This window comes from Alexandromys fortis, unplaced genomic scaffold (genome assembly GCF_014885135.2).
Source record: "Alexandromys fortis isolate MF-2015 unplaced genomic scaffold, M_Fortis_MF-2015_v1.1 scaffold_14, whole genome shotgun sequence".
In the NCBI taxonomy this organism is placed as follows: Eukaryota; Metazoa; Chordata; class Mammalia; order Rodentia; family Cricetidae; genus Alexandromys; species Alexandromys fortis.
Window position 1 is genome coordinate 19,388,852 of NW_026067910.1, and position 25,309 is coordinate 19,414,160.

At 52.7% G+C, this 25,309-nt stretch overlaps 1 protein-coding gene across 5 annotated transcripts in view; it reads left to right on the forward strand.

Moving 5' to 3' along the window:
• Zmiz1 (zinc finger MIZ-type containing 1) overlaps positions 1 to 24,966 on the forward strand; it is a 201,137-nt gene extending 176,171 nt beyond the window's left edge. For 3 of the 5 annotated variants that reach the window (XM_050138033.1, XM_050138034.1, XM_050138037.1), the window contains 17 exons: positions 2,054 to 2,168; positions 3,020 to 3,237; positions 4,033 to 4,231; positions 5,081 to 5,371; positions 7,859 to 8,041; positions 8,772 to 8,849; positions 9,482 to 9,656; positions 10,098 to 10,239; positions 11,558 to 11,768; positions 12,812 to 12,917; positions 13,381 to 13,541; positions 14,246 to 14,313; positions 14,484 to 14,552; positions 14,962 to 15,206; positions 16,328 to 16,494; positions 19,486 to 19,743; positions 21,168 to 24,966. In XM_050138033.1, the coding sequence (XP_049993990.1) occupies positions 2,054 to 2,168; positions 3,020 to 3,237; positions 4,033 to 4,231; positions 5,081 to 5,371; positions 7,859 to 8,041; positions 8,772 to 8,849; positions 9,482 to 9,656; positions 10,098 to 10,239; positions 11,558 to 11,768; positions 12,812 to 12,917; positions 13,381 to 13,541; positions 14,246 to 14,313; positions 14,484 to 14,552; positions 14,962 to 15,206; positions 16,328 to 16,494; positions 19,486 to 19,743; positions 21,168 to 21,275 (2,794 nt within the window). In that variant the 3' untranslated portion in view covers positions 21,276 to 24,966. The remainder of the gene's footprint in view (positions 1 to 2,053; positions 2,169 to 3,019; positions 3,238 to 4,032; positions 4,232 to 5,080; positions 5,372 to 7,858; positions 8,042 to 8,771; positions 8,850 to 9,481; positions 9,657 to 10,097; positions 10,240 to 11,557; positions 11,769 to 12,811; positions 12,918 to 13,380; positions 13,542 to 14,245; positions 14,314 to 14,483; positions 14,553 to 14,961; positions 15,207 to 16,327; positions 16,495 to 19,485; positions 19,744 to 21,167) is intronic. The other 2 variants (XM_050138035.1, XM_050138036.1) reach the window with 2 other exon arrangements.
• The last annotated feature ends 343 nt before the right edge of the window (positions 24,967 to 25,309 follow it).

Consider the following 25,309-nt stretch of genomic DNA (forward strand, 5'->3'; position numbering starts at 1 on the left):
CTCCTATCTCCCACTCTTGAGATCATAGACTTAGTGTCAGTGTTTCTCTCCAGGCTGTTTGTGCTAGTCAAGTGCTCTCCCATCTGAGCTCCACCCCGATTCGTCACTGTGGTCTGCTCCCTAATCCTGACTGGGTGTCAGGACCCACTTCTGTGTTTAGGGAATGCATGAGGACATGCTCTCGGTCTCACAAATCAGAGTGCAGGAACCTGCCTCAAGGGAGCCCTGTGGGCTGAGCTAGTGAGGGGCATGTCCAGGACTGCTTTTCAGGTCAGACAGCCGGGTCCAGAACAGTTTGAGGGGGGATTGCTCTAGCCACCTTGAAGGGTGAGGAGAGGCCTCAGAACTCAGCCACTGTGGCCTAGAAAATACAGATTTTGCTCAGTACTGCTTCCCCCGTGTTCAGGACTAGTTCAAGGCCTGACCCCTGTCCAGCTTGTTTGGCCATTGGCCTTTAATCCACTCTGTCCTACAAAACTGCTGGATTCGGTTTACTCTAGATTCTAGAGTAGAGGCTGGGAAGATAATGATCAAAAGTGATACCAGAGTGGTGAGGAACTGTAAAAAATACAGAAAAGACAGCGTGGGCTGCTTCTTTATGTGACATGAGATAGGTGACTTTGCAGAGAAACAGGAAGGACGTGAGCACAGGCCAGTGGGAGCAGATCCGGGGGAGAGTGTCACAGATGAGGGTGTTCTGCTGTTCTAGGGCCACAGGTATGATGTCTTATAGGCTCTCACTGAGGAAGGGCAGTTGAACTGCACTGACCTGGCTAATCTTAACGCTGTACCACACTTCAGGCCCCTCTCACTCCTCCCACATCACCTTGGCTAGCTGGAAGGCCTTACCGAATGCTCCACTGTAAACCTGAGACTGGATAGGAGGAAGTGGATTCCTAGCTGCTGATTGTTGGAGGAAGCCTCTTGTTGGTTCCCGGCTGCTCAGACCCAAAATAATCACACAGAAACTGTATGATTTAAATCACTGCTTGGTCCATTAGCTCTAGCTTCTTATTGGCTAAACTCTTACATACTAATATAACCCATCTACATTAATCTGTGTATTGCCACGTGGCTTGGCTTACCAGGTAAAGTTCCAACGTCTATCTCCGGCAGGGGTACATGGCTTCTCCCTGGCGCTGCCTTCTTTCTCCCAGCATTCACTTTAGTTTTCCCCGCCTAGTTCTTTCTGCCCTGCTCTGCTATAGGCTCAAAGCAGTCCTTTATTAACCAGTGATATTCCCAACATACAAAGGGAAATCTCACACCGGCTGATGTGTATGGGCTCCTTAGAAGGAGCGCCTTGAATAGGCGGCCAGTACAGGACTGCGTGAGGAGGTTAGTGCAGGCTTGGGGGTGAGCTGGTGGGGTAGATCATTCTGGGGTGCATGGGGAGCATTTGAACTTTGTCCATTCAACACTGGAAGCTGATGATGTTGACTTGTAGGCGAGGGAAGGTCTTAGCCAGTCAGGGATGTGCACAGGTCTGGGAGTGGGGGTTTGGGGTAGGGTACCCAGGCAGGCTTTGCTTGCTTGGTCCTGGGCCCAGAGGAAGGGTGACAGGGTGACCTAAGCCTGAATTCCAAGCACCAGGTCAGTAGGACAGAGCAGCTGGTTTGTCACAAGGTGCTAAGAACAAGGAGAAGAGAAGATTCAGCTGTGACCTCTGTAAAGTGGGCCCAGGCTGTCCCTGGAAGAGGCAGTGCCTATGTCCTGACTGTTTCTGGGGGGTCATGGGCAGTAAGCATGCTTGAAGAAAGAGCTTACAGTGAGCTTTAGGTCACTCTGGTTTCTTCACTGCATGGCTATAGCTGCTGGACTATGGGCCCCGTTAAAGCAGTCACCACGGGTATGGCCCCTGCAGTGATGAGGAAGGGTCGCTGCTACCTGGCCTGTTCTTATGGAGAGGGCATCTTTTCCGCATAAAGTACTGCCATAATCTGAGGTCCCAGGGCTCACTGGGGCAAGGGTGAGCTAGGATGGTGAGGTGAAGACACTGTCCACTGTCCCCTGAGCCCTGCCCCAGCTCTAAAGACCTCTTCTCTCTCTGCAGTGATGGGTCATTTCCTTATGACTCGGTCCCTTGGCAGCAGAACACCAATCAGCCTCCCGGCTCCCTGTCCGTGGTCACCACGGTGTGGGGAGTGACAAACACATCCCAGAGTCAGGTAAGAACCTGTCCTGCTCCCTGCCATGACTCCTAGGCACAAATGTCGCTTATCTCCTTCCCCACTAGCAGGGAGGTTCTCCAGGGCACCATGCCGTGACAGCCCTCCTCACGGTCTGAAGCCAGTTTTAGGACATGCCCAGCTGCAGACCATTGTCACTTCAGGAGGGCCACAACTAGGTCTCTATGACCATCCCCATTGCAAGGCCTTCTGTGAGAAGGCCATTCTCTTCTGAGGCCATGTTTACTCTAGTAATGTAAACAAACCCCGTGTGTCACTGACCTCAGACTTCTAAGCTGGGAACCCTTGACCCTGAAAGGTCTGGATTAGGTTTTACCAAGATGTTACCTTTCAGTGAAGTGTGCCTGGGCCTTACAAACCCCTGTTGCCTTCCTAATCAAGCCTACTCTCATTCTTGTTTCTTCCTCTTTTCTCTCTCCTCCTTGCCTCTGTCCTAACAGAGGGTCTCCTACTGCTGGACTTGGGCTGGGCTGTCCTAGAGAGGGAGCTATCATTCTTCCCTGCACATCCACAGACAGGCTCTAGACACCCAGGCCCTATGGGCAGAGCTAGTGCGTGCCAAGGGCCTCACACCCCTCTCTGGAGCCTGGGGACCACTTGAGCTGACTTTGTGAGCCTGGGCTATCCCTTTGCCTCACTCCATCCTGGCTGAAGTTCTCAGCCCTCTCCTTTGGATCCATTTTGGTTCTGGGGACTATTCAAGATACCCCGTGTTTCTCTCTGTTGTGCCTGCCCTGTGATGGTTTGCTCTTTTTCCTTCCTCTCCTCATCTCTTTGTCCACACTACCTCAGGTACTGACCTCGGTGACAGCCACTCTCTCTGTTTGCAGGTCCTCGGGAACCCTATGGCCAATGCCAACAACCCTATGAATCCAGGTGGCAACCCCATGGCATCAGGCATGAGCACCAGCAACCCTGGCCTCAACTCCCCACAATTCGCAGGGCAGCAGCAACAGTTCTCCACCAAAGCTGGCCCTGCACAACCCTATATCCAACCCAACATGTATGGCCGACCCGGCTACCCCGGCAGCGGGGGCTTCGGAGCCAGGTGAGTGACCAGTCTGGGTGGTGTCCTTCTGCAGTGGTGTGTTAGCCCACCCTTCCTGCCTACATCCAGCAAGGACTCTGGCTTGAATTGCAGCTCCACGTTGCCTGGTCCAGGATATGAGGACAGTGTTGCCGACTGTTTTATCAGGCTGGCATCAGCCCAGCAGGGGTAGAAAGGCTCCATTATCTCTTCCTTGTAAGTCAGTAAGGTGAACTGGCAGACCTGAAGAACAGTGACAGTGGGCTTCACTTGTTCAGAGTTCCTTAACTCTTTCTGCCCTGTAGAGGAAAGATGAAACAGAGACTAGAGCCCCCAGCTTCAGCCTGCGTCAAGGAAGGGACAGAAGCAGGCAAGCCACCCTTCCTTGTCTAGGCACCTTGACCTCAGTCCACCTAGCTGTAAGGATAAAGTTCCTGGATTTCTGGCCTTGTAATTCCAAACAGGAGTCTTACATTCCTGAACCCACATCCACACTTCTGCCACACAGCACCATACAATTTTCAGCTCAGCGTCCACTAGAAGATAAGTTGTGGTGGCCAAGGGAAAGCAGAGAGGCTATTGGAAACCTTTAGCACCAGCTAAAATTCGAGGAACAAGTGACGTAGTTATCACTAGTAGCGAGAATCGCTGCCAACCTCAGGAGGCCCCAGATCCCCTACTGGGCCTCATATCCACACGCTGGGTGCACAGAAGGCGTGGATAAAACCCTGTAGTGTTCCTCCCAGCCCCAAGCATGTCCCAGACTCAGCTTTAGATTTGATTACTCTCTGACTCCTCCTTGCTTCTCCTTCACAGTTACCCTGGGGGTCCTAGTGCCCCTGCCGGCATGGGCATCCCTCCACACACCCGGCCTCCTGCTGATTTCACCCAACCAGCTGCTGCTGCTGCTGCAGCTGCAGTAGCAGCAGCCGCCGCCACAGCCACTGCCACAGCCACAGCTACAGTGGCAGCCTTGCAAGAGACCCAGAACAAGGATATAAACCAGTATGGACCGGTAAGGGTTCCTGCCTCCTGGTCTGGCCTCACCCAGACTGGGGAGATCTTGAGTGTAGGTGACAACGCATCTCCTTGGAAGCCCCTAAAAGGGTGTATGTTAGGGTGTGGGTGTGGTGGCATGGTTGGGTGTGGCAGGGGTTTTTGGTGTGCTGTGTTCTGCGTGGGATGGTAGCTCATGTGTGCATATGGGGAAGAGGTCCCCTGTTGGTCTCTGACTTCCTGGTTACCGAACAATAGGCTTTGTGCCTAAAAACACTTTATTACTAGCCTGTCCCCAATCACCTCTGAAGCCCCTATTGTCCTATTAACCTACTTTGTAGATTTTGCCCAGGCCTTATCATAAATCCTCTGACCTTCAGAAGGATGGGGTGGGGTGTGGAAAGGGGAGCCCCACAACCAGAAGCATGGAGGAAGGATACAGGGTGGGCAGGAAGAAGTGGGCTATATTAGTCACACTCAGTGTATAGAGGGTGTGTATCCATTGGCCACTGACGAAGGGCAAGGCCACGGCTTTCAGGAAAGGGCTTCAGCCTCCATCCTCATCCGCCTCCTCTTCCTGTATCCTCCCTGTCCCCCTCCCATCCTTGCCCACTTACCTGTCCCCTGCCTGCCTCCCTGGGAATGCTGCCTGTGCATTGGAGTGACTGCTCCTTGTCCTACCCAAACCCTAGCTGCATTTTCCCAAGAGACCTGCAGAGGGCAACAGTGAGCCCTGGAGACATCCCAGTTCCTTGCTGCAGCCACTTGGGAAAGTGTCCCTTTCCCCTTAGCTCCCTAACCTTCCCTCCCTGCACTTTCAATGCATGTGGCATTTTATTCTTTTTTTTTTCTTCTTCTCCCGTTGAAGGTGTGTTCCTCTTTCCAGATGGGTCCCACCCAGGCGTATAACAGCCAATTCATGAATCAACCCGGGCCTCGGGGGCCTGCCTCCATGGGGGGCAGCATGAACCCTGCCAGCATGGCAGCTGGCATGACACCCTCGGGGATGAGCGGCCCTCCCATGGGCATGAACCAGCCCCGACCACCTGGCATCAGCCCCTTTGGCACACATGGGCAAAGGATGCCCCAGCAGACCTACCCAGGCCCCCGGCCCCAGTCCCTTCCTATTCAGAGCATAAAGAGGCCCTACCCAGGAGAGGTAAGTGTGACAGCAGATGGGAGATGGGAGAGGAAGGGGCCCTGACATGAGGACCATAGGCAGAGCCTTGGAAACGGCATAGTTTGGCTGCCAGAGTTGAACTAAAGGTTAGGCGTTGGAGCCTCAGCTCCTGACTGATGGCATTTCTATTGTGGAAGACCCCCAGCAAGTCAAAGAGGTTTTATTATTTATCAATGATATTGACAGTACATCATGGCCTCTAGGTTGCCTGGTGGGCAAAAGGCAGTGACACTATGAAATGCCCTGCCTGGAGCAGTCAGGTGTGGAAACAGAAACCATGATGATTGCTCGCTCCTGTCCAGGTTCAGATACTGTCTGGATGACTTTGGGTGAGGACCTTCATGCACGGAGCTGGCTAGGGAGCAAGGGCTAGCACCAGACCTTCTAGTACATGCCATCTGTGTCAGGGAGGCCATCAGGTAGCAGGCAGTGTGTCCCTGGGGCTTATTCCATGATAGTTGCGCTACTGAGAGTAGTGCCTACTCTGGCGTCACCCAGCAGAGGCGCTGGTGGAAACAGTCCCAGCAGACTGTCCCAAACTCCCTGTGAGGTCGGGGGGAAGGAAGTCACCAGGCCTCAGTGATACTCAGAAAACCACTGGCCAACACAGAGATGAGGATCCTGGCCCGGCAGAAGCCCCCTGCCCACCCTAGTGAAGTTTGTCATTGGCACACCCCATGAAGCCCCTTCCTGAACATGGCACCCCAGCTCTCCATCCCCCCTCTCAGATCACGTCCTTCTTGCTGGTCAAGACCATAGCCTGAAGCGGATTTCTATCCCAAAGAGCCTAAGTTCTCTGTGTCCCCACAGGTCCCTTCAGCAGTCACTCTCATAGAGAAGGGATGATGTGGTAACTGGTGTAGGTGTGCTAAGCCTGTGGCACAGGAGTAGGGGCTAGGTGTTTCCTGTCCATCCAGGAGGCTAGCTCAAGCCCCGAGCCTCAACCTAGAGAGCACCAGTTCAGGGAGAGAAATTCAAAGGTCCATGGGTCGCCTCCTAGCCCTGGTTGCCCTTGGGTGGGGGCCTTAAGCTGATGGCTTCACTCCCAGAGCACAGCCCAACACAGTTGTTTTTCCTAACACGCTACACTGGCCATGCATGTTCTGAGCTCCAGGTAGCTGCCCTCAGGCCAAAGAAGACTTGCTTATTAAGAATTCTGATTGAGGCCAAGCCCTCTGTTCTTACTAAAGGAGTCTTCCACAAAGCATTGCTGCTTCCCAGACGGTCCGGGAATGGGGGATGGTCCCTGTGACTTCTGCCTCATGGCAGCATGCTCATCCTGTGTTGGAAGTGTCACAGCCCCGCTGCAGGCTGGATTTGTGTTGTTTGATTCCCTACAGTACTCATGTAGCCTCATGAACATGAGGGTAGCAACCACTTCACACCAGAGTGAGAGCTCACTGTGGCACAGAACAGCCGATGGGTCCCACAGTAAATCATGAAAAGTTCCTAAGTACTGCCCACTCTGACGTATGCTTCCAGGCACTGGAACATTGTCACCAACTAGATTGGAGCCTATAGAATGAAAGATTCTTAGACAGGGAATATTCTTGAATAGACAGGAAAGGAACCATTGACCCCAGGATGACGGCTCTAGGTACCTACGTCACAGGTGCCCTGGATCATCCACTGTTCCAGATAGGGAAGGCGACAGAAAGTGGCACTGTCTCCTTTCTAAATCACCTCTCCAGGAGGGGCTGTCTTGCCTCTTCATTGACTAGTTCTCCCACAGCTGTATAGAGAGTGGGTTGAAACTGATCAGAATGGAACACTGGGTAGATGTTTTGTTCAGTATGAGATGTAAGAACAGTGATACCCAGATCAGCCTCTCTGCAAGGGTTGTCACCTCTTAGAAGTAAATTCTGTGACCTACATCTCCCTGACACAGTGGGGAACACAGCCTGAGGAGGCACAAGGATTTGGAGAAACGAAGGAGTGCTTTAGGATTGAACCCCTCAAAGACACAGCTGAGAAGCTCTGAGCATCCGTGGAGTTCCAAGGGCACGGGCTTCCAAAAGAATAGTTTTATGGAGAGATGGCCATGATTTGGACAGGCAGAATGTCATGTCCCTGGACATCAGAGCAAGCAGAGGCTTCCAGTACTTTCTGGCTCATTCTTTCCCTGTGATGGGTAGGAGACAGCAGAGCTAATAAGAGAAGTTGGGGGCAGGGCTGAAGAGATAGTTCAGTGGTTAAGAGCACTGATTGCTCTTGCAGAGGAGCCAGGTTCAGCTACCAGACCCATATGATGGCTCATACCCATCCATAACTCTAGTTCCAGCGGTACTGATACCTTCTGACTTTCACAGGTACCAGGCATACACATGGTGCACATACATATTTGTGGGAAATATGCATATAAATATTTTTTAGAGAAAAAAAAATAAGCTAGACCTGGCGTTTGGGTAAATAAACATAGTGACACATCACTGCTGACCTACTCCTGACCTTTCTCCATTCCTACAGCCTAACTATGGAAACCAGCAATATGGACCAAACAGCCAGTTCCCCACCCAGCCAGGCCAGTACCCCACCCCCAACCCTCCAAGGCCACTTACTTCTCCCAACTACCCTGGACAAAGGATGCCGAGCCAACCCAGCACTGGGCAGTACCCACCCCCCACGGTCAACATGGGGCAGTATTACAAGGTGAGTCCCCCCCTTACCCTAGGCACTCACATCTCTAACCCCAGTCTTCAACGGCATTCTGACCCTGTGTGTATTCCTGAAGGAATCGAGAGGCAGGGGGATATCCTGCTGTTCTCTGGGTGCTTAGTTGTGTCTGTGAGGAGGACCCTGTTCTCATGAGTTCAGATGGTCGTCGTCTTTTTCCCTTCTTCACAGTACATGAGGTAGTGATGGCAGAGGCGGCACAATTCCGAAGGACAAAACAAAACTACCCCTGTAATCTTGAGTCTGCCGCCCCCCCATCGTTGTATGCTTATTACTTATTTTCCAGAGTATCTCTGTTCTCTATCTACCTCACTTCTTTCTCAGTGTTCACTTCTTGTTTTTCACTTTTACGGTGCTGCTGCGATAAAGATCTGTGAGCATTTAGCCTTTCTGCTGCCATCGTTGCAGAATGCGTGCTCAGAAGGGAAAACCCCTCCATAGCTTACACTACGCCAGCTTGGGTGGCCCATGTGGTGTGTTCATTTCCCATCTTGGCTCCCACTCCGGCACCCTACCTGATGCTGTTCCGGAGTCTTACTAAAGTTGCATCTGTGGAAAAAGGGGGGGCAGAGCTCGGGGCCTTCTGCTTCCCACCCTGGTCCCGAAGACCCTTCTTAGTTCCTCTTCCCCAGCGCACTCCTGTCTCCAAGGGGGCCAGACCATGGGGCTCTTCTGCCTTCCACTCATTCCTGTTTTATTCCAACAGCCAGAACAGTTTAATGGGCAGAATAACACCTTCTCTGGAAGCAGCTACAGCAGTTACAGCCAAGGGAACGTCAACAGGGTGAGTGCCATTTTAGTCTTAAGAGTGTCAAGCTGACCCTCAGCAGGTGGCAGCAGGTGGCTCAAACACTTCCCCTTCCTGCCCCAGCATCTCTGCATGTTTGGAGGGGTGCACAGATGGAGGATATACTTCTTGGTCATCTGCTGAGACATGGATACATTCAGGACCTAGTCCACTGCTCTGCTAGGTCACCAAGGCCAAGCATGAGCCCTACAGAACATCAGACAGAGAAAGGATCCTGGGGACTGGGACTCCGCCCTGCCCCCAGCAGCTCAGGGGAATGTGGACTAGAATCACAGTGTGGGGAGGCCAGCTGCCCTTTCTTTCTGCTGTAGGTTAGACAAGTCGTTAGCACACAGCCTATGTGTCCCCTTTGACACCTGGCTGAGGGAACCTGACCTGAGGGAATCAGCAGAGTGTTTTGAAAAGGGATGGGGTCCTTCCAAGTCCCTCCTGTCCTCCAAAAGGAGAAAGATCCTGCAGGTGGGAGTGTCCTCTGGTGACTCCCCTCCCTTGGGATGAGGAGCAGCCCTGGGGTTGGATTTTGATGCCGACAATAGAGTATATGTCCACAGTCTCAACCAGTTGTCTTCCTGTGAGTCTATAACCTATTTCTGATTATCTTTTCCCAGCCTCCCAGGCCGGTTCCTGTGGCAAATTACCCCCACTCGCCTGTTCCAGGGAACCCCACACCCCCCATGACTCCCGGGAGCAGCATACCTCCCTACCTGTCCCCCAGCCAAGATGTCAAGCCACCCTTCCCACCTGACATCAAGCCAAATATGAGCGCTCTGCCACCACCCCCAGGTGAGGATCCCACACTCTCCATTCCTCTTCAGTTAGCTCCATCCGGAGCCCCCCAGTGAGCAGGGTCAGAGGGCTCAGAAGCTGGGCTACCTGGGGTAGAAGTTAGGCAGAAAGGACAGAGGGACTGAGAGCAAGGATTCCTCTCTCCCTGGAACATTTCGTGTGGGGGCTGGACTCTCTCTTGGCCACCAGGAAGAGCCTGGGGCTTCAGGGACACAGAGGCCAGTGAGAGAATTGGGATTATGTGGTGGGGTGAGCCAACTGAGCTAAAGGAAGCCACAGACTCTCAGTCATGTGCTTAAGTACACCAGTACTTTCTGTGGCTCTTGGCCCACATTCATGTTCTTTGAGCATGCTTCCCAAGGCAGTGTCACATGGGTGAGTGAGTCCCACTCCAGCCCCGGGGTGCTTGCCACTTACATGGTCCTTGTCTTTGCCCAGCCAACCACAATGATGAGCTACGACTCACATTCCCTGTGCGGGATGGCGTGGTTCTGGAGCCCTTCCGCCTGGAGCACAACCTGGCTGTCAGCAACCATGTGTTCCACCTGCGGCCCACGGTTCATCAGACGCTGATGTGGAGGTGAGGTGACCTGCATGGCGGCTGCCTTGCACAGGTGCTGGCAGCAGCTTCCTGCCACTCACCTCTTAAGCATCATTGATAGGGCCGTGCACTATGCCAAGCCCCGGGGATGTCACAAGGAACTCACAGGAGAGGGACTAAGCCTCAACAACTAGGAACAGCTCTTAGCCTAGTTCTAAGTGTTGACAGGATTTTCCAGACGGTAGGGAGGCTAACAGAGCCCTAAAGGCTGGGAAGAGGGTATCTCGTCAAGGTGATGAATTAGCAAAAGGAAATGCCGTCAGCCTGACCGTGGTTTGTGGCCAAAGCTGCCAGTGTGACGAGAGGAGGCAATTGAGAACAGCAGAACTGGGCTAGGTAGGCTCCCCAAGCTCTGTTGATTGCCAGGAGGTGACCACTGTCTGGTACTGCTCACCCTTAGGGTTGTGCTCAAGTCATGGGCCAGACTCTGTCTGTGAGGCAGTGCTTTTCCTTTTGATTGAAGGGAAGACTGAGGCTGGAGGAGTATCTTAAAGAATGTGTGTTCTCAACACACAAAGTAAAGCTAAGACTTGAATTGGGGGCTTAGAGATTCCAAAAGCCCTCCTGATCTTTGGTCACCCAGAGACTGACATAGAGCCCCCTCCCACCCCAGCTGCTTAGTTGAGCATCCTAAAAGCTGGAAGGGGTTCTCTGCTCCCAGCGTGTTTGAAATCACACAACTTTGGGCAACCCGTGGCTGTCACAGGCAAAACAGAATGGGCATTCAGGACACAGTAGCTGAGCTGTTACGGTGGGAGTCCTGAGGCTTCAGAATACACAAACAAAATGGGCCAGAGATGCTGTCCCTGCCACCACCTGGAGATGGCCCCAAAGCCACAATCAGCATTACTGCTGGTCTGGTCAAACATCTTTCCTTCTGTCCTTCTGACTCTCTTAGGGAAAAAGAGTCACTCGAAAGCAGACAGGATAGCCAGGGCTATGGGAGTGGCTTACATGGAAATGTAAGGGCTTGGGATGTTAGGATGGATTTGGATTAGTAGGGAAAATAGAATCTCTAGGGCAGTGGTTCTCAGCCTGTGGGTCCCAACCCCATTGAGGATCATATATCAGCTATTTGTATTATAATTCATAACAGTAGCAGAATAACAGCTATGAAGTAGCAACAAAATAATTTTATGCTCGGAGGTCACCACAACATGAGGAACCTGCATTAAAGGGTTGCAGCATTAAGAAGGTTGAGAACCGCTGCTCTGGGGTGAGGGAAGGGAAGGCTGTGGCCACGGGGGAGGGTCCCTAGGAACTCAGGGTGATTGTGCCCATCCCGGGCTCTCCTCAGGTCAGACCTGGAACTGCAGTTCAAGTGCTACCATCATGAGGATCGCCAGATGAACACCAACTGGCCAGCCTCGGTGCAGGTCAGCGTCAACGCCACACCCCTCACGATCGAGCGAGGCGACAACAAGACCTCCCACAAGCCCCTGCACCTCAAGCATGTATGCCAGCCGGGCCGTAACACCATCCAGATCACTGTCACCGCCTGCTGCTGTGTGAGTAGGGTGGGCAGACAGGACTGGGAGCATCGCCTTGGTCCCCCTTGAGTCCTGAGGCATCCCCTGGGACATGGTTCTCCATCCCCAACGTGATCTAAGCTGCTGTCCTCTGGCCATTTCTGTTATACTTAGTCATTTCTCCTTTGCACTCTGCCTCCATTGGGATCCCACACACCTCCCCTTTATTCCTTGGTGCCACCCCAGGCACGAGCACCTCATCCCAACGGCCAGGCCAAAGCTGTGACCTACTCTTACCTCTTTGAAATTTTCATATTTCCACCTCCCGCCCCCCACCTCTGCTAAATGTGGAGGTAAACCAATTCGTGTTGTCTTAGAGGGGCTGCGGAGAGGATGTATATACATGCACTCCCTCGTGCACACATGTGCACACACAGACACATTGCATATCCCTCCAATGTCTGTGATTTGAGACCACCACAGAACTTTCCCCCTGTCCCTAGAAATCAGAGGCGGGGACACAGGGCTTCCCTAGGATACTTAACAGGGAAGTAAATTGCCTGCCTTACTCTGTTAGTGTCTCTGAACGATCCAAAGGGAAACACTCAGTCCTGTCTGACAATGCAGAGGGGATGAGGCCAAAGAAATTGAACCTGTAGATGGGGATGCTTCCTGAGGCTGCACAGCCATAGCATGAGAGTTGGAATACATGATCCTAGAAGGATTCCTAGGGGGAGATTGGCACAAGAAGGATGAGAAGTTAGGACAGGAGAGCAGGAATATACTGGAGCCTCGTCCTGGTGCCTTGTGTGCTGTAACCTCAACCAGGAGCCTTTTCAGTGTAAATTCTACCATGTTAGCCTCGAACATAGGCAGTCATTTCAAAACCCAGCCTCTTAGTCCCGGGGCTCATTCTGCTTTCCGAGCCCCTCTTTCTCCCTCATCCTGGGGTACCCTCTCCTAAAGAGGCATCATTGAGGTCCTGTAAACCCTTGGGCATGGGGCAGCTTGGGTCACATATGCTGCAGACAGGGCAGGTATGGGAACTGTGGGTCACACTGAGCTTCCTGCTCTCTCTGCAGTCTCACCTCTTCGTGCTGCAGCTGGTACACAGGCCCTCCGTGCGCTCCGTGCTGCAGGGCCTCCTCAAGAAGCGCCTACTACCTGCCGAGCACTGCATCACAAAAAGTGAGTCGGGTGGGAGGGACTGGGCCCAAGAGATGGTAATGCCCAGGATGCCAAGCCCTAGAGCACCTCTTGTGGGATGTACTGCCCCTCCTATCTATAGTTCTGTTCCTTAGTGTTCCCCTCTTAAGCCCTTGAACACCACTGTGCAGTCTGGCTTCTATTCCTACACTCGCAGAACTAAGTGCAGAAGTGCCTGAGGGCTTTTTGCTGACCCAGTTAAATCAGAGGAGCACCAGACTTGGGTTTCTGCGAGCTTTGCAGAAAGTTCCTGTTCCTAGTGAGGGTGGAGTCTGTTCTTCAGAAAAGGGGCTCTCCTCGGTCCTGTCTCCCTCATGCATCACATGTGGAAGGCGAGGCAGGGCGTGGGGCGGGGATATGGCATATCCAGAACATGTTCAGGAACTTGCTTAGCCCCAACCTCGGCAGAACACCCAGCCCTCACCCTGTGCCTCCTCCTCCACAGTCAAGCGGAATTTCAGCAGTGTGGCCGCCTCCTCGGGCAACACAACTCTCAACGGGGAGGATGGTGTGGAGCAGACAGCCATCAAGGTGTCTCTGAAGTGCCCCATCACATTCCGGCGCATACAGCTGCCTGCTCGAGGCCACGATTGCAAGCATGTGCAGGTGAGCAGTCCCGGGAAGTGCCCCTCTGAGGCGGGCTGCACGGAATTGGCAGGGTGACAAAGGACATCATGGCCATTGGCAGCCATGCTCTCAGGCGTCTTTGTTCCTTTCAAGTCCATCTCTGGGGTCCCGGTGGTGGTAGTACCAAAATACAGTTAGACAATCAGCTATTGAAGGCCAGCAGGAAGTTATGACTAGACACCACAGGCCTGTTTAGGGACCTGCCCTGAGCAGGTTTTCAGGAAGGAGACAACCCAGGCCAGCAAAGGGGGATGCCCAGGGTATGTGTCCTAGAACAGGGGTGCAAGGGTCACGGGGCCCAGGTATACTGTCTTCTACAGCATGGTCCATCCTGAAAGCTGGGTGGCAGACTGGCTTCCCTCCGAGTGCGTAGGTGTTGAGAGGCGATGTGATCGCTTTATCTGATCCAGACTGCTGAACTTGATCAGATTCATCCTGGGTCCCTGAACTGTACTAAAGGGACTGCCAGAGGCTTCACTGCTCCTGGCCTCAGTAAGAGACAAAGGCAGTGAGACTTGGATGGGGTGCAGGGTCCAGAGGGGCTTTAAGGACAGGGAAATGGTAGGTGAGGGCTGCTGTACAGGAGCAGTAGACACGGCAGGACATTCCTCCTGTGGGTCCAGAACCAAGGTAAGGTGTCTCAGACAGTGCTAATCTTACCTATCTGTCTCCTGCTTCCACAGTGCTTTGACCTGGAGTCATACCTCCAGCTGAATTGTGAGCGAGGGACCTGGAGGTGTCCTGTGTGCAAGTAAGTGGTGCTCACTTGGCCTGTTCTTGGGGCTCTAAGCTGCTCTGTTTACCCCTCAGGTGAAACAGGCCCCTGCAGAGGCATGGGTCTCGCAGTGGCAGGATGGTGGTGCTGGGTGGGCTGTGCCCTGCCTCCAGGAGCAAAGACCAAGCCTTGTTCTTCTTTTTCAGTAAAACTGCTCTGCTTGAGGGTCTAGAGGTGGATCAGTATATGTGGGGGATCCTGAATGCCATCCAACAGTAAGTGAAGTCCCCACTAGAGGGGTTCAGCCTGGCTTGGAGGAGAGGGAAAAGCGGGGGGCGAGGGGTATAGAGAGTCCTGAGTACTTCCTAGGCAGCCGCCAATCTGCAGCCTGACCTTGGGAATTCCTGGACCTGGAGGCCAGTGTGTTCTAGAAGGGACAGAACTCAGCCAGTGCAGAAACTTCTCTCTTTTTTTGGAGGGGGGTAGAGGGTGGGGGTAAGTTCTTGGGTTCAGCAACCCCAGGCTCTGTTTTTCTAAGAATCAGTGTCCCCATTTCACCAAAGATGTGAACCCCACTAGGCCTCTGCCCTATATGCAGCTCTGACATAGGAGGGTAGACATAATCTTCTCTCCAAAACTAGGGACTCTAAGCCTCAGTTTTGCCTCCTTTGCTGTCCCCGCCAGCTCCGAGTTTGAAGAGGTCACCATTGACCCCACATGCAGCTGGCGGCCAGTGCCCATCAAGTCAGACCTCCACATCAAGGATGACCCTGATGGCATCCCCTCAAAGCGGTTTAAAACTATGAGCCCCAGCCAGATGATCATGCCCAATGTCATGGAGATGATCGCTGCTCTGGGCCCTGGCCCATCTCCCTACCCCCTCCCACCTCCTCCTGGGGGCACCAGTTCCAACGATTACAGCAGCCAAGGTAAGTAATGTGATACTGGATAGGGAGAGAAGAGGCCAGTCTGGGTCCACTGGGGACTTGGGATTTCTATGTAGCAAAAATTGATGGTATCAGGTACAGAATGGGAGAAGAAAGTCGGAGTGGGGCCGGATAAATGGTTCAGTGTTAAAACCACTTGTATTTGCAGAGGGCCTGGGTTCGATTCCCAGAACCCACATGACTCACAACCAACCATAACTGCGGTGTAAAGGGATTCAATGCTCTCTTCGGAACTCCACCTGCACCAGGCATACACTTACATGCAGGCAAAACATTCCACTCATACACATAAAAAAAAATAAGTCTTAAAAATACAAGGGGGTGGGGCAGAGGGAACGTTCCCTCTGAAAATAGTCCTCAGGCCTCCAGACTTGGGGGAATAATGGTCCAAGCCCAAAGATTGCGCAGCCTGCTCTGCCAGGTTACCCGCCATGTTCTTTTGCGTCTCCCGGTCTCCCAGAGAGAGCCTAGGCCCTGGAGCCCTATCCTTTTCTTACCCAGGCCACTGTCACTCAGTCTCATTCTCATCAATTCCAGACTAGAAAATACCTGTTTGAGGATGGTCACCCTGTCACTCAGCTCTGTCATCTTAGCTCTTCAAGGTGCCCAGGACATTAGTGGACCAAAGTCATTAGTTTACTGACTTAAGTCCACAGCCTCAGGACCCTGACATCCCAGCATTCTGACTGTGTCTCACCATCACCATGGATACAGTGGCTGGAGAGGCTGGTTTATCATCTGGAGCCTGGTGCTCTTGGACACGGCGGAATAGCCCCCTGGGTTTGGGGTTGGTAGGAAATATGGCCCCAGTAGACAGCAGCCCAGCAACTCCTGTTCTCGTCTCAGATTGAGCCTCTTCCAGTGTCTCTGGCCTTTCTGCCCTTCTGTAACAGAGGAGCAGCCCACTCACCTGGGGTGAGGGTGTTGCATTTGCACATACCTGGGGTACCCCATCCCATCCGAAAGCATGACTGCTTCATTATATAGCAGCCATGCCTGCCTGTTTCGAGGAACGGCATGAACTTGGCTTTTTGACTGTCAGCTGAGGGTGACCACCTTCCCTCTAGATGACCTCCCTCCACCCCATCTTAATTCCATCCCAGGAAACAACTACCAGGGCCATGGCAATTTTGACTTCCCCCATGGGAATCCCGGAGGGACATCTATGAACGACTTCATGCATGGTCCCCCCCAGCTCTCTCACCCACCGGACATGCCCAACAACATGGCTGCCCTCGAGAAACCCCTCAGCCACCCCATGCAGGAAACTGTGAGTACCTTCAACTTGTGTCTCAGCCTTTCCATTGGCCTGTGTTCCATTCCCAGCCTCATCTGGGGCTGACTGAGGCAGGGGTGCTCTCCCTTGGGATAGTGTGATGTAAGTACCCTGGTTCCTTCCTCAACAAAAAGAAAAAGTAAGAATTAGGTCTGAGGGCTCTGAAAAAAGGGAGAAGCTGGCGTGGTTGGTCCTCATCTGTTAACTTGACTGGTTTAGTGAAAACTCTGGGTTCTCTTGAAATTAAGCAAGCTCCAGGCTTCCTCGTGCGTCCCCATGGACTACCTCCAAGCTCCACTTACATACACTCATCCAACTCTCCTCTGATTCCAGCCCCCGGGAAATGGGTCCCATGCTTAGACACTTAGTCTCCAGGGATCTGAATCTTTTCATTCGGGGTCTCACCATCACCTGCCAACAGAAGGTTTCAGGACATCTGACCTCACTGAGGTCTTGCCCTCCTTGTCTTGTCTCCTGTTTACTGGCATGTTCCACGTGCCTGGGAACACCTCCTTGGAGCAAGATGCACAGAGCTAACCACAAGCCATCCCTTCCTGCGGCTCTAGCAACCGTGGCAAGAGAGCTGGCCATTCTCGAGCCCTCCTCGGTTGGACTGCTAAACTGTTGTGCACTAGGGTAGCAAATGCTCCTGGGTCAGGATTAATAAGGCACACTGAGCCTGTGCTCACAAAACATACCTTCTTAAGGAGCTGGGGTAGAGGAAGAGCAGTGAAGGTTTGGGAGTGACTTCTGCAGGGCCTCATCATTTTAGGCTCTCACCTGAGCGGTAAGGACCACAGATAGGAATGCCAGCCAGAGAGGGTCCAGAGTTTTCCACAGTGCCTGGTAGTGGGGTAGGAGGACCTCTGTCGGAAGACCGACGGGGGTCTTCTCATCCTCTCTCACGTGGCCTGGAAGAAAGGTGTCACGCATTCCCGGTTCTCAGTAAGAACGAGTATTCTGGCTGGTGATGTAGCTCCATCGGAGGAGCGCTTCCCCAGCACTGCATCGACAGGACGTGATACAGACGTGCAATCTCAAAACTCAGAGATAGAGGCAGGGGCATGTAAAGGTCAGAGTCCTCCTTAGCTGCATAGCAAGTCTGAGGTCAGCCTAGGATACTTGAGAGCCTGCCCAAAAAAAAAAAAAAAAAAAAAAACCAGAAAGAGAAAAAAAGAAAAATGCATATTGTCTGCCTATGAAGGTTTGGACCATGGACTGTATGTCCTCTTACAAGCCAAACTTTTTTTGCTTCTTGGTTCACTCTGCCACCGAGACTGTATGTAGAGGCCTCTGTATCAGAATCAACCTAAGAGCTCCTCCAGGATTCTCCCAAGGTGCACCTGGTCCTTTCTCAGCTCTGTCATCTCCCCTAAAAACAACCACATGGGGGAGACAATCCCAGGCCAACCCTTAGTACGTCTGCTGTCTAAAAGCAGCCTGGCCCTGTCTGAGCAGGTGGTCAGAGGGCTCTCATGCAGTCCAGGATAGGCTAGTTGGTTATAGCCAAGCACTGATTTATGCAAGAATTCTCCCACACCAAGCAGCAGACACAGCAGCTGGCTCAAGGCATTCTGGCTCTTGGCAAGGTCAAGTGGACAGAGGATCAGAGATTTTGTAGGATCAGAGGGAATCATGGGATCCAAGATTTCAGCCCTGAGCTGAGCTGAGCTGTTCATGGGGGTCTAGAGTTCCTCTCTGCTCCCTCAAGATGGGTACCGGGGAACTCTGCTCCAGTGAGCTAAGTGAGAACTCCCAACTGGCTCCTCACCCTTTGTGGCCTTTTCTTCCAGCCCCTTCACACATGCCACATGTGGGTCACCTAGGGACCTGAACTGGGGAGCACTGTGATACTAGTGTTACATTGGAGTGGAGTCCTGTACCCCACAAAGAAAGGATACACCAGGACTTTGGTAGAGACCAGATCATGGCAGACCTAGGGAGCAGCTTTTAGCAGAAATGGGAAGAGGAAGTGGGGTCTGGGAGACCAAGGGTGGCGTGATTGCCGCTTGCTAACCCAGCAAGGAAGAACCTAGACATGGAGACAGGGCAGGGATAATAGTCATCTGAGACCAGGCAAGCATCTGGTCACCAGGCTGATGTGTCCTTGGCAGTATGTAAGTGGGACTGGTGGCCCTGTTTGAATGCATAGAGCAGGCAGAAGCCTTTGCCAGAGAGCAGCTTCAGGCCTTCTGCTTTGAAGGGTCTACTTGAGAGAGCAAGAAGCATTCAGCAGGCATGTGTATACATAAAAACCCTTATACTCACAGCCAACTGATTTCCGATGCATTGCCAATTAGAAGGGATGAATTCCCTAGTTAACCTGTTAGGGTCACACTGCCCTGTTCCTCAGCAGCCCCAGCGTGAAACCCGTTGCTGATCAAGGTGGTATGGCCTTTAGGCTGTACCCTAAAATGCCCCTGGCAAGCCTGGTTCTCTCCCTGATCTGCCGTTTTATCATCAGATGAGTTCCATCCTGGGTGGGAGGCAGGCAAAGCACCTGTCTTATTGCCAGCCGGGGACCCACTTGGCGGGTCACACTCCCAGTCCTGAGCTGCACGCCTACCCGTGCCACGTCCACGCCTGCTCTGCACTGCCCTAGCCCTGGGGAGCCTGCACCACGCTGCCAACAGCTACCCGCTTCCCAGAAACACGTCCATTTGCTTGTCCATTCTGCCCTCGCTGTTGTTCGTTGTGACAGTGTGGGGGTGGGGAGCCTTCTGGTCTACGCCTGGCTCGAGTGAGACCCCCTTCCCCACGTGTCCCTTTACAGCCTTCCTGGTTGTCAGATTCCGGAAAGGATAGATTTTTTTTTTTTTGATTTTCTGTTCTGCTCCCCAACCCCAGACCATTGTTCTTCGTGAGGGGCTCCCTTGTTTGAAGTCCGTTACTTCCTGGTTTGTTCGGGGTTCATTTTCTCCAGGCATCCGTCGTTGTGCCTCGTCACCTCACCTCTCTTTTCTCCTGCTCTCTCCTCCTCCACAGATGCCCCACGCTGGCAGTTCTGACCAGCCCCATCCCTCCATACAACAAGGTTTGCACGTACCACACCCCAGCAGCCAGGCAGGGCCTCCATTACATCACAGTGGGGCTCCTCCTCCTTCCCAGCCTCCCCGGCAGCCACCACAGGCCGCTCCTCCCAGCAACCATCCACACAGCGACCTGACCTTTAACCCCTCCTCAGCCTTAGAGGGTCAGGCCGGAGCACAGGGAGCATCCGACATGCCGGAACCTTCACTGGATGTAAGTTGGGGTCACCACACACCTCGGTCTGGGGCCAGGCATGGCACCGGGACCTTCCCAAGAGAAGGGGGGTACTTAAGGGCTCAAGGCCTCGGGTGGAAAAGTGGGTGGGTGGTGGGTGGGCCCCAGCCAATCTCCTCTGATTCTAGCACTAGGATGCCCCATATGGAGATATGTCATGTGAGGCCCACCCCCACCCATCAACCCCTTGGCCCAATAGTCCTGTTCCCTAGGCCTACCCCTTTTCTACCTAGGTTCTTGCAGGGTCCCTCCAGTCAGGGCCTTGGAGATAGTACAAGAGGGTCCTTGCCCTTCTTCCCACAGCCTCCCTCACACCCCCATGTCGAGCTTGCTATTTCTGTATCTACCTTCTGGCCTGGGCAGGGGAAGGGCTAAGAATGGTGTCCCACCATCGTCTTGCTGGTCTTGTCTGCCTGCGGTTTCCTTGTCCATGTGTTTCCATTTCCCGCTTCCGCTTGCTCCATTGCTCACCCCAAGAAGCCTCTCCGTGGAATGACAGAAGACGGTTGGGAGGAAGACAGGGTCAACGTGGGCCGCTGAGACTCCAGGATCTCCCATCCTGGGGCCTCAGGGGTCTAGAAGGAGGGGGTCACAGAAAGATTGTTACTGGACACTTGCTCCTCCTACCCCCTCAGGAGCTAGGAGCTGTAGCCAGTCCCAACCAACCCCTAGGTACTGGAGTCCTGGCCCTGCGGTCAGCATCCACCCCAGTGGCATCAGAGAGCGCTTGACAGGGAGAACTGTGTCATTATCTCTGGTTTGCAGACACCTTGGTTTCTCACCAGCTCTCCCCTCTAGTCAGACCAGTGGGATGCTTCTAGGTTCAGGAGCTCCTCTGCCCCAATAGGACATACCTACTCCAAGGGTATCACATGGGGAGCAGAGACAGTGGACTACAGGGACAGGACAGACAGACAGCCACAGACTCAGTAAGACTCTGCGAGAAGTCTAGGGCAGCAAGCACTGTGAGGACCAGCTGTCTTCCCACGGCCTCCTTGTGCTTATGGGTGAAGCCGGATGGCTTATGCTAGCAAGCTGCTCGTGGCAGGTTCTAAGAGGACAGAGGAACAGTCCAAAGAAAGCCCAGCCCTTGATCTGTAATGGGGCTGGCATCAGTGCCTGAGAGGAGGGATCAGCCCAGTGAGTCTCTGCTGGTAGGCTAAGGGTTCTACTGCCCTTGGCATTTGTTGAGTGTGGGCATGCCTACCCCAGGTGGGGTGCAATGGTCTGGATTGGTCTTGAGGACAGCCAGCAGGCCCATACTCAACACCGCTAGTTTTCCATCTCTGAGGTAGAACTCCAGGAGGCGAGCAGAAGGAAGTGAGCATCCAGAGAGACCCCTCACTCCTCCTCCTCCTCCCGGACCACCCTCAGCCACCTCAACTGGGCTTTTTCTCTTCTAGCTACTGCCGGAACTCACAAACCCCGACGAGCTCCTCTCCTACCTGGACCCCCCCGACCTTCCAAGCAATAGCAACGATGACCTCCTGTCTCTCTTTGAGAACAACTGAAGGCCACCTTCCATTAGGGCCATCCCTACCCACTATGCCTCCTGCCCCATCTGTCCCACATACTTTTCCTCACAGGAGCCCGTGTTCAGGCCTCCTGCACCAGGACCTCAGGCTGGGGGCTGAGCAGAGCACACTAGGCAGGGAAGGCCATGTGGGTCTGCAGTCCTATTTGCCTGAATGCTCCAGGGCCTGTACCCAGAGTGAGCCTGAAGAAGGCCCCTGGAAGATGAACCCCAGCTGAGGGGATCCAGTCCCAGCAAGAGACATGCCAATGGCAACTATAGGTCCCTCCATATGTGCTGACTCCAGACGACCGACCTTCCAGTGCCCCAAAGTTCTTCCATGTTTTTAAACCATATCCCTGCCTCCTGGCCCAGAGCCTCCTTCAAGTGACTGGAACCTGAGAGAAGCCTGCACTCCCGCCCCCAGGCCAGGGAAGTGGACAACCTTGGATGAGTGGTGACAGTTTACAGCAGTGAGGAAGGCCACCCCCATACACACACGCACGCACACACACGCACATACATACACGCAACACCCACAGAAAAGCACAAACCTCTGGGAAAGAGACCATCCCTCAGGGCCAAGGGTCGTGGCTTTGGCCTCTGACTCCTAAGACAAGATGCCCTAGAAACACACTCTCAGCAGAACAAGGACAGAGTGCTGTGTCTGAGAAGGCTTGCCACTCCTGTTTAGGGGCTGGTGGGACACAGGTCAGGGCCTTCCATGGAGCCAGGACAATGCATAGAAGGGCTCCTCAACTAAGACCAGGGCCAAAGCTTGCAGTGAGCAGAGAGCATGTGCATAAGCGTGTACCCCACCAAAATGTGCCCTTTGTTGGGGCTTTTGGGAAGATACCAGCCAGAGCCCAACAGGAGCAGCCAAAGCCTTGCAGCCCCAAGCTACTCCCTGCTTTTAAATGACCACAGTGGAAAGCTCTGAAGTCACCCAAGGAAAGGATCATTGCATCTGGACAGCAAACAAACCATTTCCCTCCATGTTCTCTTTCCTTCCTCCTGCCCATACATACCCTCCGTCTCTGAGACTATTCCATGGGACCCACTTCCCCCTGGGGTCTAGTTCTCCTTTCCCTAGCCAGCTGTAGGGGTTCATGGTAGAGAGGCTGGGCAGCACAAGGCAACTTGGGCAGGAAACTGGGCTTCACAGCAAGAGCCCAGGGCATCCATGTCTCTCCAAGCTGCCAACCAGGTTCTCCACTCATGGCTGCCTCTGTCTCCAGCCCAGGCCATTGCTGTGTGCACCAGGATATCTTGGCAGGCAGCTTGTGGCGTCTACAAAAGCTGCCTGCCATTCTCTGTATCCTTCCTCCACCCAGAGCTCGCGCTACACTCCTGCTCACCCAGCAAGTGCAGCCTCTGGTCCTGCTCTTCACTCCATCCAGCTTAGAGTCCCCTGTTGGCGTGTCATTACTGTCACCTGCTTCGTTCCAGGCTGGTCTGTGTCCCCTGAGCCTCATGGCCTGTGGTGATGCCAGGTTGTCCGATCACATGAGTCCCATCTATAAATTCTTTGCTCCCTTCTCCAGTGCTGCCACCCAGGGCCCTCTCCTGCCTCCTGTCCGCTGTCAGCATCCTCATTCGTCATCAGTCATCGGTTTCCCTCTGTGCTCCCTGGCACTTTGACGTAGATTGTACCAGAAAGGTGACCCTAACTGTTGACTTACTGTCACCCTAAAAAAACGGCACAAGGAAAGCTGCCATCACCCCACTCCTCTTCTTCCTTTGTCCTGTTGTTGAGGTTTTTTCAAACAATGTGTTCAGTATGCAAATCAATTATTTTAAGAATCGCTTTTGTAAATAACTTTGTGAATATTTTAGTATCGTCTTTGATAATATTCGACATTTTCATGACCTGGTTATAGCCTTTGCTGGTGTTTTTAAAATATCTTGACTCAATGAGAAAAAACAAGTTCTTTTTTTAAAAAAACAAACAAACAACAAAAACAAAAAACAACCAGGGCTATTTGTACAGATGAGGGGGGAGCAGAAGGGGTGGCCATGCCCGAGTTGAGCGACCAGGCCACCCACTATTGAGAGCCACTCTCGGTCACCAGTAGGGACAACACTGCACCAGGTACTACGTGGCTGTCCCTGCCCAGTGCCTGTGTCCTGGCATACGGCCATGCTCTGTGGCGGACTGTGTGGATTGTTCAGCTTCAGACTGACAGATGCCTTTCTCAGAAGTTCCTGCTTCTTGCCGTGATACTGTGCCCCAGAACAACCTGGGGTCCCTGCTGTTTCTTGTCAAGCTGTGCCCAGGTTCTCTACAGGTTTCCAGTGCAAAAGGCCTAGACACTCCCTGTTGCCTCTCCTGCCATCACTCAGTTGGCACCCCTGAGGCTGATTTCCTAGGCCCTCTCCCAGGCAAGTGCGCACCAACAAGTCCACCACAGAGCCTGAAACCCGTGCTCTGGGCATATCCCTTTTTGGGAAATGTTGGAACTCATCCAGGGTGTGGGAGAGAGGTACAAAGACATCTGGGGCTGGAGCCGTGCCTTGGTAGTGACAAATGCAGGTAAAGGTGACATCCGTACGCAGAGGCAGGCTCAGGCTCTGGAAAGATCCTTCCTTGGTCCTGTCTGATAACAACTTGGAGCCATAGTAACCTCAGAAATGAGGCCTCAGCCAGCCACTTTACCACAACGAGCAACACACCCATAGGCATGTACCGGCCACCACTCAACAGAATGAGCTGGGAGCCCACGGGCAGATGGGAAGGGCTCCCCACCCAGGCGATCACCCCCATCTTCTTGGTTTGAAGCTTTATTCATGTCTCATGTTCCCTGTAGCCATTTTATTTTTTAAAAGATTCCTAATACTTTCTCCCTAACGGAAGCCCTAACCCCCAGAGAGCTACAGGTCTGCTCCCAATGGGCCCTTGGGCCTGACCCATCCAGACGAGGCAGTGTGAGCGGCGGCGACTCAAGGGACGTGTGTACATATGTAAATGAGAAATAGACATGTCAACAAGATGCATTCATTTCTCTCGGAATGTGTATTGTTTTTATTTTGCGAAACAAAACAACAAAAGGCTTGGAACTCCATCTTATGTGGAATACTAGATCCCGTTTGTTAGCGTTTGTGACTCCACCTTTGTCTCATGTAATATACTCTGCCCCTGTGTGAAAAGGCATTTTCGTTCTGTTCTGTTTTTATTTTACTTACATGTACTATTTACCTTCGGTGTCCTAGCCCTGCCACCTGTGTATTTTTAGGGTGCTATGGAAACAATGAAGAGAAATGGGGATTTCAGAAGAAAATTGTAACCAAATTCATACTTTGTATAAGTTTTTGATATCATGATCACAGGTGATTCACACGTACACACATCCACACCCACACGTGCAGACTGAAGTGACGTCCATGGAAACCGCCATTGTCTTTGTACATCGTATGTACACTGCAATCATTTCATACTTTTGACTGGTCAGAAAACTAATTGTGATTTCTAGTCTTGCAAAGCTGTATGTAGTTAGATGATGTGACCTCTAATATTTATCTAATAAATATGTATTCAGATGAAACCTGTATATTAGGTGTTCATGTGGTTATTTTGTATTTAAAGATCAAATTATTTGATTATTGCTAGACATTTCTATACTCTGTTGTAACACTGAGGTATCTCATTTGCTCATGTTAATTTTTTTCTAAATAAATTGACAAAAAACGAAGGTTCTGGTGAGTTAGCTGTTTTGTGGTTGTGAAGAACTGGTCTGAGGGAACTGGCTTCGGTTTTTACACTACCACCCTATCCTGTCGGTCTGTGCAGAGGTTGGAATGTTGGCTTGGAAGCGTCCTGCTCCTCTGTAAGGTCCTGAAACCCTTGTGAATATAAAGAGCCTCTGGCATTGGTCTCTCCTGGTGAGAACCTATCTCCAGCTAGCCCTGCTGAGGGCTTGTGGAACAATTTGTGAAGGCTGGTTAAATATCAGGCCATGGACAGGGCCCGTCCTGGAGGGGCGCTGGGGCTTTAGGCCATCTGTGACTCAAGACTGTCTAGTAGCCCATGCTGAG